This window comes from Squalius cephalus (genome assembly GCF_949319135.1).
Source record: "Squalius cephalus genome assembly, chromosome: 3".
NCBI lineage: Eukaryota > Metazoa > Chordata > Actinopteri > Cypriniformes > Leuciscidae > Squalius > Squalius cephalus.
The window spans coordinates 18,258,705-18,277,973 of record NC_137124.1 but is presented as its reverse complement, the minus strand read 5'-3'; the positions used below and the strand labels follow the sequence as shown (position 1 = coordinate 18,277,973).

At 40.7% G+C, this 19,269-nt stretch overlaps 1 protein-coding gene across 1 annotated transcript in view; it reads right to left on the bottom strand.

Annotated features, from left to right (window-relative positions):
• Positions 1-19,269, bottom strand: part of zanl (zonadhesin, like) — a gene marked incomplete at its 5' end in the record, with an annotated part of 39,441 nt that overhangs the window by 8,775 nt on the left and 11,397 nt on the right. Inside the window, 50 exon segments of the mRNA XM_079865808.1 lie at positions 82-190; positions 313-490; positions 591-838; positions 991-1,132; positions 2,019-2,221; positions 2,628-2,797; positions 2,906-3,013; positions 3,115-3,258; positions 4,119-4,264; positions 4,534-4,658; positions 4,871-4,987; positions 5,525-5,663; positions 5,770-5,966; positions 6,103-6,244; positions 6,338-6,476; positions 6,584-6,712; positions 6,803-6,951; positions 7,062-7,306; positions 7,404-7,548; positions 7,640-7,833; positions 8,158-8,299; positions 8,423-8,625; positions 9,011-9,180; positions 9,290-9,397; positions 9,893-10,036; positions 10,254-10,399; positions 10,751-10,875; positions 11,094-11,210; positions 11,790-11,928; positions 12,035-12,231; positions 12,368-12,509; positions 12,603-12,741; positions 12,849-12,977; positions 13,068-13,216; positions 13,340-13,584; positions 13,682-13,826; positions 13,918-14,111; positions 14,436-14,577; positions 14,701-14,903; positions 15,289-15,458; positions 15,568-15,675; positions 16,171-16,314; positions 16,531-16,676; positions 17,028-17,152; positions 17,370-17,486; positions 18,068-18,206; positions 18,313-18,509; positions 18,646-18,787; positions 18,881-19,019; positions 19,127-19,255. Coding sequence (XP_079721934.1) covers positions 82-190; positions 313-490; positions 591-838; positions 991-1,132; positions 2,019-2,221; positions 2,628-2,797; positions 2,906-3,013; positions 3,115-3,258; positions 4,119-4,264; positions 4,534-4,658; positions 4,871-4,987; positions 5,525-5,663; positions 5,770-5,966; positions 6,103-6,244; positions 6,338-6,476; positions 6,584-6,712; positions 6,803-6,951; positions 7,062-7,306; positions 7,404-7,548; positions 7,640-7,833; positions 8,158-8,299; positions 8,423-8,625; positions 9,011-9,180; positions 9,290-9,397; positions 9,893-10,036; positions 10,254-10,399; positions 10,751-10,875; positions 11,094-11,210; positions 11,790-11,928; positions 12,035-12,231; positions 12,368-12,509; positions 12,603-12,741; positions 12,849-12,977; positions 13,068-13,216; positions 13,340-13,584; positions 13,682-13,826; positions 13,918-14,111; positions 14,436-14,577; positions 14,701-14,903; positions 15,289-15,458; positions 15,568-15,675; positions 16,171-16,314; positions 16,531-16,676; positions 17,028-17,152; positions 17,370-17,486; positions 18,068-18,206; positions 18,313-18,509; positions 18,646-18,787; positions 18,881-19,019; positions 19,127-19,255 — 7,704 coding nt within the window.

The window sequence follows — 19,269 nt, the reverse complement described above, 5'->3', positions numbered from 1 at the left end:
GAGCATATTTATAAAAAATAAAAAAGAACAAAACCTTTCTATTACTGGTGCAGTGCACAGTTAAATATGCTTTTAACTTACTCGGGTCTGTCATCGGGCACCTGCCAGCTCTCTCCAAGCTCATTGGTGCTGTCTGTTGGCTTTCCATCTGGCTTAATGTTGTCATCATCAGGATTATCATTATAGTTTCCTGTAATATATTATCATTATTTAAATGAATCATATAAGACTATTAATATTTGATTAGTAGCAACTCTTGAGTCTTCATTATAATCATCAATAAAGTGAGATAATTGAATTTGCAGTCTTTACCACAGAGTCCACATAACAGTCCGCTGTAGGAGGAAGGCAGGGTGACATCTGCATGATGATTTCCATCAAAACGGACACGCAATCCAAAGTCTGTCTCAAGCACCACAAATTTGCCACTTAGGAAGATCTTGATACCGTTTGGAAGTGTGACAGGCACAGTGACCTGAACTCCATTCACCTGCAGGATGTAGGAATAAGGTAAGCTTACGTATGCACCACAGTTCTGATCTTCTCTAATCTGTTATTTAGCTCTCACAAATCTCAGAAATGTCCCTTACCTGAACTTTGCGACCCTTGCCCAAAATGACCTTTGTGTCATGGACATTGATGATAACAGATCTTACATAAGACACTTTCTTATTATTGTCTCTGTGCTCGTTCTGTGTCTCCACAGAAAAGTATGGCAAGCCGGAGGTCTCATTACAGGGCTTAGTGAGAGTGTAGGAGCAGGCACCCATGAAGTGATGTACTTTATCATCAAAGGAGTTATAATGAGGGTCACCAGAAACAGAGCAAATGCCTGTACCTAAAAGAGATAAAAATGGGGAGATAAAAAAAAAAGAGTTCCATGTCTCAACAGGTTTGTGCAGTTGCGTGTATGTGATAAGATGTGTAAACAAATATACCAGTGCACATGCTAAAAACTGTACTAAGTGTAAACCAGTATATATTTGTTACCAAGTGGTTTGCAGACATAGTCTCCATCTTGAAGTTGGCAACTCTCAGTAGGAAGACAGCTGGTGTTGTAACACTGAATAGTTCCTCCACCCTCACATGTACACTTCTGCGTACAGCTCTCCAGATACCAGCTCTCATTCACCTAAACATGGCCACATTGAGAGGAATGTGTTAAAACATTAACCACATTTTTTTTTTTTAAACCTGAATGGCTTATATTAATAAAATAAATCTTCACTATGTTTTAAGCAATCCTATAGACTATGATTTATCCCAGTGACTCGATTCCTTTGATCAGTTCACCAAAAAGGTTCATTTAGCCAAATGATTTGTTCAGTGACTGTGTTACGCCAGTAGGTAGCGAAAGCGTCTTACTGGCTGCGTCCGAAAGCTTAGGCAACTTAGGCAAATTGCCCTATCAGGCAATAGGTGTGTTCGACTTGAAGAGGCGCTGCACAGACCGATCGGTGTATGACATCAGAGTACCGCGAGAGCGATTAGAGAGCAGATGGCTCCGTATCCTTTTGAATCGAATTTGATACAACAACCGGCCTTCAAGCCACCACTACAATTCGAATGAAGCACCTAATGACTTTGCGGCATGTGATACGCTCATTGGATTAAAACGTGTCTTGCACAGCAGAGGCTTGTGTTCTTTTGTTGAATTATTTACTCAACCTATTTGTTAAAACATCCAGTCGAAGCATTTTTAATGAAAGACACAATGTGTTTGTCACATTTTCTGAAGAATAATATGACAAACAATTACTATGCAAACTAAAGTTTCTACGAATATCTGCTCTTCAAGAGGTCTGAATATTTATTTATTCTATAAGACCTCATTAACAGAGAAATAGATCAATAACATCATGGATGATTCGAGAACTTGGGACATTTTTATACTTTTAAAATAACTTGTCATGGTTGCAATGGTTTTGTGGATGTTTTGATCAAAATTTTTTATATTATTTTCATAATCTTGTCCATGGGCCCAAAAGCCCACGGGTCGGCCCTGGTTTTAAACTCACTGGGTGGTAGGAGCCTGAGGGGTCCACACAGCCACAGTCTTTAACAGGAACACATTTGTTGTCACTGAGGATGAAGCCAGGGTCGCACTCACAGCCCTCTACACACTTCTCACTGCAGCCCGGTGGTCCATTGATACCCAGACATGTCTCCGGACAGGAGCTCACACATATGGAGTAATGGCTGTTTGGAGGACATACCAGAGCTGTAGAAAAAAGGGGTAAAGCATCAGTAAATGACTGTGAAATTAAGGCTGAAGTGAGGATGCAATGTGGAGTATGTAGTTTCCCAGTCCCGTGTCCTCTTCCCCATGTGACAGCATTCCTGTCTCTACCACTCTGGCCTTTAAAGGCATAAAAGCTTCATAAATAATAAAAACAATCAGGCTAAAGTTAACATAAGTGTTCAACTCTAGCTGCCCTATTTCAACCTCCTGAACTACATTTACTTCAATAATTTATTTTGTCCATTAGAGAGAGCTGAAAGCTGACTTCACTGGGAATATGAAATGTCATTCTTGTACGGATGCAAGTTGCCAAATTTTGCTGCTTTATCACATTCTCAATCCGTTCATCACTTAATGCAATATGAGACATGTGAGTATGACTCACGGCAGAAGCCTGGCTCCCTCCACTGATGGACAGGTGCACCTGCACTCAGGCAAGCATCAGTGTAAGCTTGAAGCTGGTCACAAAGGGCCTGCTGCAGCCCTTGATAACGGCACATATCAAACACACAGCTCTGGAAGAACGGCAATGGGTCCACCACATTTATACAGTCCCTGTGAGGAGCAAATTTAAGGGAAAGTGTACAATGTTTAAGCACTAAAAGTTATTCATCATTGTTTATTAGCAGTATTTGGAAATTTCATGGTTTGGTAAGTCCTAACCTAAAGGGTCCATTTGTGTCAGTTATTCTCCCACAGTTCTCTGGGTTTGACACCTCACCCTCCAGCACAGGATCACAGGGTGGTTGAGGTCCAGGGTCAGGCTTGCATCTGAAAACACATCATCATTGAACAAATGAAGTCAACCTAATCCTCAAAACACTGTGCTGCATGTGCAGTTGATAAAATGCAGAAAAGAAAGAGGTACTGACGTTGCATCCTCGTCCTCATCAGTTTGCCAGCTGTCGCCAAACTGATGTGAGCTGTCAGATTGGGAGCCATCTGGCTTAGTGAAGTCATTATTAGGGTTTCCGTCGTAGTCCCCACACAGGCCACACATCTGGTCATAGTAGGAACTGATGAGTAAGAGAAGAACAAAGCGAGAGGGATTAATTTTAAGATGTTCATTTCCCCAGAAATGGTTTTTGATTTTTTTTCTTTTGTGGGAAGAATCCTATAACCCTTAAAGGGTTAGTTCACCCAAAAATGAAAATCTGTCATTAATGTCTCACCCTCATGTCGTTCCTAACTCGTAAGACTTTCGTTCATTTTCGAAACACAAATGAAGATCTTTTAATGAAATCTGAGAGCTTTCTGTCCCTCCATTGACAGTCTACACAACTTTAAACCCCCAGAAAGATAGTAAAGACATCATTAGAGTAATCCATGTGGCTCCAGAGGTTTAGCCTCAAATTTATGAGTGCTTTGTTTGAGCAAAAAAATGCAATTTACCATTTTATTTACAAAATATGAATCTCCAGCCCATGTTCACGAGAGCAACATGACGCATGCGTGTTGACACGAGAGCGGACGTTGTTACATGAACGTGCGTTAGACATTCATATTTATGAGTAAATTACATTTTTTGGTGCAAAGAAAGCACTCACGTTACTTCATAACCAGGTTAATCCACTGGAGTCACATGGATTACTTTACTACCTTTCTGGGACTTGAAGGCGGTAATTGTGTAGGCTGTCAATAGAGGGACAGAAAGCTCTCAGATTTCATTAAAAAGATCTTTATTTGTGTTCTGAAGATGAACAAAAGTGTTACTGGTTTGGAACGACATGAGGGTGAGAAATGAATGAATTTTAATTTTGGGGTTAACTAATCCTTCAAGAATCATGGTGGATCTTAGTGTTTCCTGACAAATTCTTCAGGTCAGAGTTATGTACTGTGTATATATTTCAATGAGGCTGTTTCAGAGTTTTAGTACCTGGGAACAGAGATCTTGGCGTAATGGTTGCCGTCCCACTTCACCTCCAGGCCGAACGTAGTTGTGAGGATTACATATTGGCCAGCAAGAGACAGAGAAATGAGCGGAGATGGCGAGTGGGGGAGGGACACCCTGAGTCCATTTACCTGGATTTGTGAAAAAGAGATAAACAATAGAGATGGATTGAAGACTAATGTTATCTTTGACTAGAAGAAATGTGATTATGAACAGATTAGGAACAACTGAAAGAAAATATTTTGGATATGAGGAGTGTCTCAAAACTATTGTCTTTATTTACTTAATGCCATAATCTAAGAGAGACTAAAACATATTTTAGCTGTCTCAATTGTTGATCTCAAGATTACAGAATGACTTCAGTGGTGGTTTAATGAAGGCAGCTGCTGTGGATACTGACCAGAGTTCTCCTGTTTTTCATCATTGTCACAGTGACACCATCAACAGTCACGTACAGTTTCCTCAGGTAAGAAAGACCAGAAATTCCTCTCTCTTCATTCTTACCCTCTATGGAGAACCAGGGGCCTGCAGACCCAGGAGAGAGGAAAGTAAAGTTATTTAAAATTCTTATTTAAACTTCATTTTTAAGTTAATTTTGGGAACATTTAATGTACATTGAATCAATATTAAGAATGGCAGGATTTTTTGTTTCTCCATAACACCTACTGTTGACCAAAGCATTCTAATGTCACTGCTGATTGTGGATGGTTTTAACATGGGTTTTAGCCATTGCTTACCAGTGTTGTTTTTACAGGTGCGGGCCAGAGTGTAGGTGCAAGTGCCCATGAAGCTGTAGTATTTGCCATCAAAGGTGTTATAATGAGGGTCACCAGAGATAATACAGTCTTGAGATCCTGGGGGATTGTGAAAAGATTAAGTATTTTTAAATACATCAACCATCTTTTAAGTGCTAAAGTTTGTGTAAAGTGCAATAGTATATTGTCGGATATACTTTTCGTAGGTAATGAAAAGTTTGTGATGTTATAATCTGTTTGCATGTAATACAACATTCTACTACCATGGTATGCTATTATATAAAGTAAGTTCACACGCATAGTCAAGCTAGAGTCTCCATTTCTCTAGCCAAATATACACGATACAATGTGTAATCAAATATTAAGAAGGATAAATTACAAACAGCATCTGTCTTTCAGAGTTAATGCAAGCCAAGACCAGTTGTTGTCTTATTAATGCATATAATGCTGGACATGCTGGACAAAGCCGAGCTAGTATCTAAATTTGTTAGCTCAACATTGCAAAACTGGACTAGTATGATTTTAAGCAGACATAAAAAAAAAGACAATTATTGCTTTAGCCTGACTGAAATTTGATGGATGGATGAAAAGTGAATAAGAATGCACTTACTGAGTTTACCTAACTATTGGACTCACCTTCTGGGTAACACCCAATTACACCATCCTGTACTCCACACTGTTCCATTGGTGGACAGTCAGCAGCGCTACAGGAAACGAACGGGGGGTTACACTTACACAGTAGCTCACAGTCCTTGGTGTAGAACTCTTCACCTGGCTAAATCCATGCAGAGAAGAAATATGTTAGTTTGATGAAAAATACTACTTGATTGACTATAACAAACCATCACTGTCCTAAATGATTCCACATACAGTTTCCTCACCTGATAATAATTTCCATTATGCCTGCAGCCACATGTGTCTTCTTTCACGCACTGGCCAGCACTGAGGATGTATCCAGGGTCACAAACACATCCTTCAGAACAAGGTCCAGTGCACTGATTTGGTGGAATTGGGTTACAGGAAGGTTGGCAAATTGGGGCACATGACTCAAAATGACTGTTGGGTGGGCATTTCAGAGCTGGAGAGGAAGAATGTGTTTTAGTACTAGTCATAAACTTCACTCTATCTGACAGTATGAGAAATAGTGCAAGCCATTGATGTCAGCAGTTTTTGTTCGAGTTTGTGGTTGAGGAATATGTATTTTTCAGACATACGACAGAAGGTGCTGTTTCTCCAGGGTCCAATTGTGACGCCACGGTCCTGACATTCGTTGACGTACGACTCTATTGCTTCACACAATGCAGAATGAGCTCCATCCAGCTCACACACATCAAACAAACAGTCTTGGAAGAAACCCTATACACACAGGGTTAAGATCTGTAAGTATCTTTTATATGGTTAAAATGACACACTAAAGCATTTCAAATAATCTGACTTGACTTCACTCACATTTGGGTTGACTTTTGGATGGCAAGCAGCAAATGGGCCATTGGTGTCCAATATGAGACCACAGTAAGCCGGCCCTTCATACAACTCCTGCTCAGCATCTGTGCATCCTGGGGTTGGGTCGACCTCTGGCTTGTTACACCTGAAAGGCAGAATCAAAGTTAAGTCATCTATGATATGAATTGATAGATAACAAACTGTAGATGAGTCTTTTATAATTAACAGCATGTGCATTGCATATTAACTTACTCAGGGTCTGTGTTCCAGCTGTGGCCAAAGTCACTGGGGTTTTGGACCAGTTCACCAGTCGGGGTCTGGAAGTCATCCTTAGGGTCTCCGTTGTAGTCCCCACATAGTCCACAAAGTTTGTCCTCATAGCTGTAAAATGATCACAAGCATGTAGAAACATTTAAAAGTGGATCAAGTTGTAATAGTTATTAAAAAGACTTTTATAAGAACCATACTCACTCCTTGATAACTTTGATGTCCATAAAGTGGTTTCCATCGTAACGTACAGTTACTCCAAAGTTCAAGACCACTGTGTAGTGCTTGCCAGACATAAAAATGTCAACACCACTGACAGGACTCAGAGGAATGTTCACTTTGGTACCATTGACCTGAGAAAAGTCAGAAAACATAACTGTCTATTTGAATGTGCCTCTAAATAAGATGTCTACAGTATATGTACATTAGCAGTAATATTGAAATGAATGTTCTTTTCTCTGACCTGCACAGTTCCTCCTTTCAGAATAGACACTATCACTCCCAGCGCATGGACATGAACTGCTTTTACATAGCTGATATAAAGATTGTTGTAGCGATTCTCATTGTCTGTGTATACAGCAAAGTAAGGCACATCTGTGCTGTTACAAGGTTCAGACATCAGGTAAGAACAGTTTCCCATGAAGTCGTAGCGCCGCTTATCAAAGGTGGTGTAATGGGGATCACCAGAAGCAACACAGGTGGAAGTTCCTGTGAGTGAAAAATATGTTGATGTCAAAGATATAATTAAAAAAATTAAAATTAAAATAGTTCAAGGGAATATTGTTGTTGGTTTTTTGTACATTACCTTTAAGGTAGCAGCCATGCACTCCACCAACCTCCCGACATTCTTCTGTCACAGGGTCACAGCTGTTGTCCACACAGTCGAAAGTGTAGTTGCCAGCACAGCGACACAACTTGGAACAGCCATTTCCAAAAATGATCTCACCAGGCTGAGTGTAAATACAGAACAAGTTTAGAGCAAAGGCTTAGGTCCCAGAAATGGATTAAAATGCAGCCTCACATCAACGACAACTCTTGTACCTCAAAATAATTGTTTTCTTCATCCAGGCATCCACACTGCTCAATAGGAACACAGCGCCGGCCACGGAAAACAAATCCTGGTTTACAGAAACAGCCGCTGATGCAAGAACCAGAGCAGTTGGTGGAGGGTTCTGCACAGGTAGGAATACAGGCTGGGCCGCAATCAATGTATTCAGAGTCTGGAGGGCAGTTCACTGTTGGAACACACGAAGAGTTGTTTAGCTATACAAATCTTGTCATTTTTTGATCGAGTAGGAGCAGGTACTCATGAAGTGATCTACTTTACTATCAGAGGAGGCAATGAGGGTCAATACAATAGAGACAAAACAAATTCTTATATCTAAAGAGAAAGATAAAAATGAAGTTAGAAATATAAGTTCCAGATCTGTCAGGAGTTTCAATTGGTTTGTGTATAACTGCATGTGTGTATATTCACGATGTGTTAATATGTGTAAATAAATGTACCCGTACATGTGCTCAAAACATTATTATGTATAAACCAGTAATATAATTGTTACCACTTGGTTTGCAGACATAGTCTCCATCTTCAAGTTGGCAACTCTCATTAGGAAGACAGCTGGTGTCGTAACACTGAATAGTTCCTCCACCCTCACATGTACACTTCTGCTTACAGCCCTCCAGAGACCAGCTCTCATTCACCTAAACATGGCCACATTGAGAGGAATGTCTGTCATTTTTGCAGTGGTTTCATGAATGTTGTTATTTTCACAATCTCGTCCATGGCCCCAGAAGCCCACGGGTCGGCCCTGGTTTTAAACTCACTGGGTGGTAGGAGCCTGAGGGGTCCACACAGCCACAGTCTTTAACAGGAACACATTTGTTGTCACTGAGGATGAAGCCAGGGTCGCACTCACAGCCCTCTACACACTTCTCACTGCAGCCCGGTGGTCCATTGATACCCAGACATGTCTCCGGACAGGAGCTCACACATATGGAGTAATGGCTGTTTGGAGGACATACCAGAGCTGTAGAAAAAAGGGGTAAAGCATCAGTAAATGACTGTGAAATTAAGGCTGAAGTGAGGATGCAATGTGGAGTATGTAGTTTCCCAGTCTCATGTCCTCTTCCCTCAGTGACGGGATTCCTGTTATAGAAGTCAAATAAATAATAAAAGCAAAAAGACTAAAGCTAACATAAGTAATCGACTCTAGCTGTCTTTTTCCAACCTCCTGAACTCCATTTCAATAATTAATATTGTGCATTAGAGAAAGCTTAAAGCAGGTTTGTCACTGGGAATGTGAAATGTTATTCTTGCATGGATGTAAGTTGCCAAATTGTACTTCTTTAGTATATGTTTAAAACGTTATACACTGTGCGATATGATACATCCTATAAGAGAGTGTGACTCACGGCAGAAGTCTGGCTCCCTCCACTGATGGACAGGTGCACCTGCACTCAGGCAAGCATCAGTGTAAGCTTGAAGCTGGTCACAAAGGGCCTGCTGCAGCCCTTGATAACGGCACATATCAAACACACAGCTCTGGAAGAACGGCAATGGGTCCACCACATTTATACAGTCCCTGTGAGGAGCAAATTTAAGGGAAAGTGTACATTTGTTAAGCACTAAAAATTATTTTAACTTTGTTTATTAGCAGTATTTGGAAATTTCATGGTTTGGTAAGTCCTAACCTAAAAGGTCCATTTGTGTCAGTTATTCTCCCACAGTTCTCTGGGTTTGACACCTCACCCTCCAGCACAGGATCACAGGGTGGTTGAGGTCCAGGGTCAGGCTTGCACCTGAAAACACAACATCATCGAACATATGAAATCGACCTGATCCTCAAAACATTGTGCTGCCTGTGTGACCGGTCCTATTCAACCCGCTTCGAGCGGGATTTGAACCGGGGTCTCTGGTGTGAGAGGCGGGCGTGCTAACAAGGACACTTAAGATCGCAGACTCTGGCACTAGTGACTGATGATAGTGGAGTGAGGTTTACACACACAGCTCTTACTGGCCTACATGCGTTACACTCGCCCCCCTAAACCTCACTCTTATCTGTTTCAACTGCACCAAATATAACCTGTCCTACTCTACCCGCTTCGAGGGGATTCGAACCGGTGTTGGAGGCGGGCGTGCTAACAAGGACGCTAACGGCAGCAGGCTCTAACGTCAGTCGCTAACATGCCTCTTGAGGCTAGGGGAGTAAGGTTTACATGCACAGTCTTACTGGCCTAAGTTCATTACACCTGCATGTGCAGTTGATAAAATGCAGAAAAGAAAGAGGTACTGACGTTGCATCCTCGTCCTCATCAGTTTGCCAGCTGTCGCCAAACTGATGTGAGCTGTCAGATTGGGAGCCATCTGGCTTAGTGAAGTCATTATTAGGGTTTCCATCGTAGTCTCCACACAGGCCACACATCTGGTCATAGTAGGAACTGAGAAAATATGAGAGAGCGGAAAAAAGAGAGAGAGATTAATGTAAAGATGTTCGTTTCCCTAGAGACACTTTTTGTTTTTTCTTTTGCAGGATTTACTCAAATCCTATAACCCTTAACAATCATGGTGGATCTTAATGTTTCCTGACAAATTCTTCAGGTCAGAGTTATGTACTGTGTATATATTCCATTGAGGCTGTTTTCAGAATTTTAGTACCTGGGAACCGAGATCTTGGCGTAATGGTTGCCATCCCACTTCACCTCCAGGCCGAACGAAGTTGTGAGGATTACATATTGGCCAGCAAGAGACAGAGAAATGAGCGGAGATGGCGAGTGGGGGAGGGACACCCTGAGTCCATTTACCTGGATGTGTGAAAAAGAGATAAACAATAGAGATGGATTGAAGACTAATGTTATCTTTGACTAGAAGAACTGAGAGATTTTTTTTCTTTTGTTGTAAAGGAAATATTATTCTTGAAGAAATGAAAAATGGACAGAGATATTCTGATTATTAACAGATTAGGAACAACTGAAAGAAAATATTTAAGATGAAAACTGTTATGTCCATAGTCCATTTACTTAATCTCAGAAATGAAAATTTCAGAAAAACTAAAATATAGTTTAGCTGTTGACTTAAAATCTCAATTGTTGATCTCAAGATTACAGAATGACTTCAGTGGTGGTTTAATGAAGGCAGCTGCTGTGGATACTGACCAGAGTTCTCCTGTTTTTCATCATTGTCACAGTGACACCATCAACAGTCACGTACAGTTTCCTCAGGTAAGAAACACCAGAAATTCCTCTCTCTTCATTCTTACCCTCTATGGAGAACCAGGGGCCTGCAGACCCAGGAGAGAGGAAAGTAAAGTTGTTTTAAAAGTTGATTATACTTTAAAGTTTAAACTATTAAAGTTTTTGAACTTTGTTTCAGGAATATTTCATGCACATTGAATCTGAATAGGATTTTTGTGCTACTCCATAAAAACTACTGATAACCAAAGCACTGTAAACTCATTGCATGTTTGGATCTTTGCACCCTGTCTTGGCCATTGCTTACCAGTGTTGTTTTTACAGGTGCGGGCCAGAGTGTAGGTGCAAGTGCCCATGAAGCTGTAGTATTTGCCATCAAAGGTGTTATAATGAGGGTCACCAGAGATAATACAGTCTTGAGATCCTGGGGGATTGTGAAAAGAAATTAAGTTTTTTATAAATGAATCAACCATTTGTTAAGGGCTAAAGAATATGTAGTTTGTTTAGTATATTGTATAATAATGTAATATTGTATATAGTGCATTATTTGTAATAAAAAGAAGAAAAAAAGAAGAGGAAGAATAATAATAATAAAAAAAGAAAAAAAGTATGTGGTGCTATGACCTGACCACAGTATACTATTACATAAAGTACATTTACATGTACAGTCAACATGCATAGTCAAGCCGCATTTTCCCGCTCTTTGTCTAAGTATGCATGACACAATACGTTATCGAGTATTTGAAGAATTAAATACACATTGCATGTCACATCTTTCAAAGCATGCACACAGCACTGAGACCAGTTGTAGTCTGATTAACACGTACAGGCTAGACAAAGTTAAGATACAATCACATGTATGATTTGATTACAAAATGATGCAAAAATTATTTCAGACTAAATTGTTCATATGTTAAAAAAGACATATTATTGCTTTAGTCTGACTGAAATCCTATTTTAATGTGAATGGAAACACACTTACGGAGTTAACCAAAGTACTCACCTTCTGGGTAACACCCAATTACACCATCCTGTACTCCACACTGTTCCATTGGTGGACAGTCAGCAGCGCTACAGGAAACGAACGGGGGGTTACACTTACACAGTAGCTCACAGTCCTTGGTGTAGAACTCTTCACCTGGCTAAATCCATGCAGAGAAGAAATATGTTAGTTTGATGAAAAATACTACTTGATTGACTATAACAAACCATCACTGTCCTAAATGATTCCACATACAGTTTCCTCACCTGATAATAATTTCCATTATGCCTGCAGCCACATGTGTCTTCTTTCACGCACTGGCCAGCACTGAGGATGTATCCAGGGTCACAAACACATCCTTCAGAACAAGGTCCAGTGCACTGATTTGGTGGAATTGGGTTACAGGAAGGTTGGCAAATTGGGGCACATGACTCAAAATGACTGTTGGGTGGGCATTTCAGAGCTGGAGAGGAAGAATGTGTTTTAGTACTAGTCATAAACTTCACTCTATCTGACAGTATGAGAAATAGTGCAAGCCATTGATGTCAGCAGTTTTTGTTCGAGTTTGTGGTTGAGGAATATGTATTTTTCAGACATACGACAGAAGGTGCTGTTTCTCCAGGGTCCAATTGTGACGCCACGGTCCTGACATTCGTTGACGTACGACTCTATTGCTTCACACAATGCAGAATGAGCTCCATCCAGCTCACACACATCAAACAAACAGTCTTGGAAGAAACCCTATACACACAGGGTTAAGATCTGTAAGTATCTTTTATATGGTTAAAATTACACACTAAAGCATTTCAAATAATCTGACTTGACTTCACTCACATTTGGGTTGACTTTTGGATGGCAAGCAGCAAATGGGCCATTGGTGTCCAATATGAGACCACAGTAAGCCGGCCCTTCATACAACTCCTGCTCAGCATCTGTGCATCCTGGGGTTGGGTCGACCTCTGGCTTGTTACACCTGAAAGGCAGAATCAAAGTTAAGTCATCTATGATATGAATTGATAGATAACATACTGTAGATGAGTCTTTTATAACTAACAGCATGTGCATTGCATATTAACTTACTCAGGGTCTGTGTTCCAGCTGTGGCCAAAGTCACTGGGGTTTTGGACCAGTTCACCAGTCGGGGTCTGGAAGTCATCCTTAGAGTCTCCGTTGTAGTCCCCACATAGTCCACAAAGTTTGTCCTCATAGCTGTAAAATGATCACAAGCATGTAGAAACATTTAAAAGTGGATCAAGTTGTAATAGTTATTAAAAAGACTTTTATAAGAACCATACTCACTCCTTGATAACTTTAATGTCCATAAAGTGGTTTCCATCGTAACGTACAGTTACTCCAAAGTTCAAGACCACTGTGTAGTGCTTGCCAGACATAAAAATGTCAACACCACTGACAGGACTCAGAGGAATGTTCACTTTGGTACCATTGACCTGAGAAAAGTCAGAAAACATAACTATTTGACATAACTGTCTATTTGAATGTGCCTCTAAATAAGATGTCTACAGTATATGTACATTAGCAGTAATATTGAAATGAATGTTCTTTTCTCTGACCTGCACAGTTCCTCCTTTCAGAATAGACACTATCACTCCCAGCGCATGGACATGAACTGCTTTTACATAGCTGATATAAAGATTGTTGTAGCGATTCTCATTGTCTGTGTATACAGCAAAGTAAGGCACATCTGTGCTGTTACAAAGTTCAGACATCAGGTAAGAACAGTTTCCCATGAAGTCGTAGCGCCGCTTATCAAAGGTGGTGTAATGGGGATCACCAGAAGCAACACAGGTGGAAGTTCCTGTGAGTGAAAAATATGTTGATGTCAAAGATATAATTAAAAAAATTAAAATTAAAATAGTTCAAGGGAATATTGTTGTTGGTTTTTTGTACATTACCTTTAAGGTAGCAGCCATGCACTCCACCAACCTCCCGACATTCTTCTGTCACAGGGTCACAGCTGTTGTCCACACAGTCGAAAGTGTAGTTGCCAGCACAGCGACACAACTTGGAACAGCCATTTCCAAAAATGATCTCACCAGGCTGAGTGTAAATACAGAACAAGTTTAGAGCAAAGGCTTAGGTCCCAGAAATGGATTAAAATGCAGCCTCACATCAACGACAACTCTTGTACCTCAAAATAATTGTTTTCTTCATCCAGGCATCCACACTGCTCAATAGGAACACAGCGCCGGCCACGGAAAACAAATCCTGGTTTACAGAAACAGCCGCTGATGCAAGAACCAGAGCAGTTGGTGGAGGGTTCTGCGCAGGTAGGAATACAGGCTGGGCCGCAATCAATGTATTCAGAGTCTGGAGGGCAGTTCACTGTTGGAACACACGAAGAGTTGTTTAGCTATACAAATCTTGTCATTTTTTGATCGAGTAGGAGCAGGTACTCATGAAGTGATCTACTTTACTATCAGAGGAGGCAATGAGGGTCAATACAATAGAGACAAAACAAATTCTTATATCTAAAGAGAAAGATAAAAATGAAGTTAGAAATATAAGTTCCAGATCTGTCAGGAGTTTCAATTGGTTTGTGTATAACTGCATGTGTGTATATTCACGATGTGTTAATATGTGTAAATAAATGTACCCGTACATGTGCTCAAAACATTATTATGTATAAACCAGTAATATAATTGTTACCACTTGGTTTGCAGACATAGTCTCCATCTTCAAGTTGGCAACTCTCATTAGGAAGACAGCTGGTGTCGTAACACTGAATAGTTCCTCCACCCTCACATGTACACTTCTGCTTACAGCCCTCCAGAGACCAGCTCTCATTCACCTAAACATGGCCACATTGAGAGGAATGTCTGTCATTTTTGCAGTGGTTTCATGAATGTTGTTATTTTCACAATCTCGTCCATGGCCCCAGAAGCCCACGGGTCGGCCCTGGTTTTAAACTCACTGGGTGGTAGGAGCCTGAGGGGTCCACACAGCCACAGTCTTTAACAGGAACACATTTGTTGTCACTGAGGATGAAGCCAGGGTCGCACTCACAGCCCTCTACACACTTCTCACTGCAGCCCGGTGGTCCATTGATACCCAGACATGTCTCCGGACAGGAGCTCACACATATGGAGTAATGGCTGTTTGGAGGACATACCAGAGCTGTAGAAAAAAGGGGTAAAGCATCAGTAAATGACTGTGAAATTAAGGCTGAAGTGAGGATGCAATGTGGAGTATGTAGTTTCCCAGTCTCATGTCCTCTTCCCTCAGTGACAGGATTCCTGTTATAGAAGTCAAATAAATAATAAAAGCAAAAAGACTAAAGCTAACATAAGTAATCGACTCTAGCTGTCTTTTTCCAACCTCCTGAACTCCATTTCAATAATTAATATTGTGCATTAGAGAAAGCTTAAAGCAGGTTTGTCACTGGGAATGTGAAATGTTATTCTTGCATGGATGTAAGTTGCCAAATTGTACTTCTTTAGTATATGTTTAAAACGTTATACACTGTGCGATATGATACATCCTATAAGAGAGTGTGACTCACGGCAGAAGTCTGGCTCCCTCCACTGATGGACAGGTGCACCTGCACTCAGGCAAGCATCAGTGTAAGCTTGAAGCTGGTCACAAAGGGCCTGCTGCAGCCCTTGATAACGGCACATATCAAACACACAGCTCTGGAAGAACGGCAATGGGTCCACCACATTTATACAGTCCCTGTGAGGAGCAAATGTAAGAGAAAGTGTACATTTGTTAAGCACTAAAACTTATTTTAACTTTGTTTATTAGCAGTATTTGGAAATTTCATAGTTTGGTAAGTCCTAACCTAAAAGGTCCATTTGTGTCAGTTATTCTCCCACAGTTCTCTGGGTTTGACACCTCACCCTCCAGCACAGGATCACAGGGTGGTTGAGGTCCAGGGTCAGGCTTGCACCTGAAAACACAACATCATCGAACATATGAAATCGACCTGATCCTCAAAACATTGTGCTGCCTGTGTGACCGGTCCTATTCAACCCGCTTCGAGCGGGATTTGAACCGGGGTCTCTGGTGTGAGAGGCAGGCGTGCTAACAAGGACACTTAAGATCGCAGACTCTGGCACTAGTGACTGATGATAGTGGAGTGAGGTTTACACACACAGCTCTTACTGGCCTACATGCGTTACCCTCGCCCCCCTAAACCTCACTCTTATCTGTTTCAACTGCACCAAATATAACCTGTCCTACTAGACCCGCTTCGAGGGGATTCGAACCGGTGTTGGAGGCGGGCGTGCTAACAAGGACGCTAACGGCAGCAGGCTCTAACGTCAGTCGCTAACATGCCTCTTGAGGCTAGGGGAGTGAGGTTTACATGCACAGTCTTACTGGCCTAAGTTCATTACACCTGCATATGCAGTTGATAAAATGCAGAAAAGAAAGAGGTACTGACGTTGCATCCTCGTCCTCATCAGTTTGCCAGCTTTCGCCAAACTGATGTGAGCTGTCAGATTGGGAGCCATCTGGCTTAGTGAAGTCATTATTAGGGTTTCCATCGTAGTCTCCACACAGGCCACACATCTGGTCATAGTAGGAACTGAGAAAATATGAGAGAGAGGAAAAAAGAGAGAGAGATTAATGTAAAGATGTTCGTTTCCCTAGAGACACTTTTTGTTTTTTCTTTTGCAGGATTTACTCAAATCCTATAACCCTTAACAATCATGGTGGATCTTAATGTTTCCTGACAAATTCTTCAGGTCAGAGTTATGTACTGTGTATATATTTCAATGAGGCTGTTTCAGAGTTTTAGTACCTGGGAACAGAGATCTTGGCGTAATGGTTGCCGTCCCACTTCACCTCCAGGCCGAACGAAGTTGTGAGGATTACATATTGGCCAGCAAGAGACAGAGAAATGAGCGGAGATGGCGAGTGGGGGAGGGACACCCTGAGTCCATTTACCTGGATGTGTGAAAAAGAGATAAACAATAGAGATGGATTGAAGACTAATGTTATCTTTGACTAGAAGAACTGAGAGATTTTTTTTCTTTTGTTGTAAAGGAAATATTATTCTTGAAGAAATGAAAAATGGACAGAGATATTCTGATTATTAACAGATTAGGAACAACTGAAAGAAAATATTTAAGATGAAAACTGTTATGTCCATAGTCCATTTACTTAATCTCAGAAATGAACATTTCAGAAAAACTAAAATATAGTTTAGCTGTTGACTTAAAATCTCAATTGTTGATCTCAAGATTACAGAATGACTTCAGTGGTGGTTTAATGAAGGCAGCTGCTGTGGATACTGACCAGAGTTCTCCTGTTTTTCATCATTGTCACAGTGACACCATCAACAGTCACGTACAGTTTCCTCAGGTAAGAAACACCAGAAATTCCTCTCTCTTCATTCTTACCCTCTATGGAGAACCAGGGGCCTGCAGACCCAGGAGAGAGGAAAGTAAATTGTTTTAAAAGTTGATTATACTTTAAAGTTTAAACTATTAAAGTTTTTGAACTTTGTTTCAGGAATATTTCATGCACATTGAATCGAAATAGGATTTTTGTGCTACTCCATAAAAACTACTGATAACCAAAGCACTGTAAACTCATTGCATGTTTGGATCTTTGCACCCTGTCTTGGCCATTGCTTACCAGTGTTGTTTTTACAGGTGCGGGCCAGAGTGTAGGTGCAAGTGCCCATGAAGCTGTAGTATTTGCCATCAAAGGTGTTATAATGAGGGTCACCAGAGATAATACAGTCTTGAGATCCTGGGGGATTGTGAAAAGAAATTAAGTTTTTTATAAATGAATCAACCATTTGTTAAGGGCTAAAGAATATGTAGTTTGTTTAGTATATTGTATAATAATGTAATATTGTATATAGTGCATTATTTGTAAGAAAAACAAGAAAAAAACAAGACGAAGAATAATAATAATAAAAAAAGAAAAATAAAGTATGTGGTGCTATGACCTGACCACAGTATACTATTACATAAAGTACATTTACATGTACAGTCAACATGCATAGTCAAGCCACATTTTCCCGCTCTTTGTCTAAGTATGCATGACACAATACGTAATCGAGTATTTGAAGAATTAAATACACATTGCATGTCACATCTTTCAAAGCATGCACACAGCACTGAGACCAGTTGTAGTCTAATTAACATGTTCAGGCAAGACAAAGTTAAGGTACAATCAGATGTATGATTTGATTACAAAATGATGCAAAAAATTATTTCAGACTAAATTGTTCACATGTTAAAAAGACATATTATTGCTTCAGTCTGACTGAAATCCTATTTTAATGTGAATGGAAACACATTTACGGAGTTAACCAAAGTACTCACCTTCTGGGTAACACCCAATTACACCATCCTGTACTCCACACTGTTCCATTGGTGGACAGTCAGCAGCGCTACAGGAAACGAACGGGGGGTTACACTTACACAGTAGCTCACAGTCCTTGGTGTAGAACTCTTCACCTGGCTAAATCCATGCAGAGAAGAAATATGTTAGTTTGATGAAAAATACTACTTGATTGACTATAACAAACCATCACTGTCCTAAATGATTCCACATACAGTTTCCTCACCTGATAATAATTTCCATTATGCCTGCAGCCACATGTGTCTTCTTTCACGCACTGGCCAGCACTGAGGATGTATCCAGGGTCACAAACACATCCTTCAGAACAAGGCCCAGTGCACTGATTTGGTGGAATTGGGTTACAGGAAGGTTGGCAAATTGGGGCACATGACTCAAAATGACTGTTGGGTGGGCATTTCAGAGCTGGAGAGGAAGAATGTGTTTTAGTACTAGTCATAAACTTCACTCTATCTGACAGTATGAGAAATAGTGCAAGCCATTGATGTCAGCAGTTTTTGTTCGAGTTTGTGGTTGAGGAATATGTATTTTTCAGACATACGACAGAAGGTGCTGTTTCTCCAGGGTCCAATTGTGACGCCACGGTCCTGACATTCGTTGACGTACGACTCTATTGCTTCACACAATGCAGAATGAGCTCCATCCAGCTCACACACATCAAACAAACAGTCTTGGAAGAAACCCTATACACACAGGGTTAAGATCTGTAAGTATCTTTTATATGGTTAAAATTACACACTAAAGCATTTCAAATAATCTGACTTGACTTCACTCACATTTGGGTTGACTTTTGGATGGCAAGCAGCAAATGGGCCATTGGTGTCCAATATGAGACCACAGTAAGCCGGCCCTTCATACAACTCCTGCTCAGCATCTGTGCATCCTGGGGTTGGGTCGACCTCTGGCTTGTTACACCTGAAAGGCAGAATCAAAGTTAAGTCATCTATGATATGAATTGATAGATAACATACTGTAGATGAGTCTTTTATAACTAACAGCATGTGCATTGCATATTAACTTACTCAGGGTCTGTGTTCCAGCTGTGGCCAAAGTCACTGGGGTTTTGGACCAGTTCACCAGTCGGGGTCTGGAAGTCATCCTTAGGGTCTCCGTTGTAGTCCCCACATAGTCCACAAAGTTTGTCCTCATAGCTGTAAAATGATCA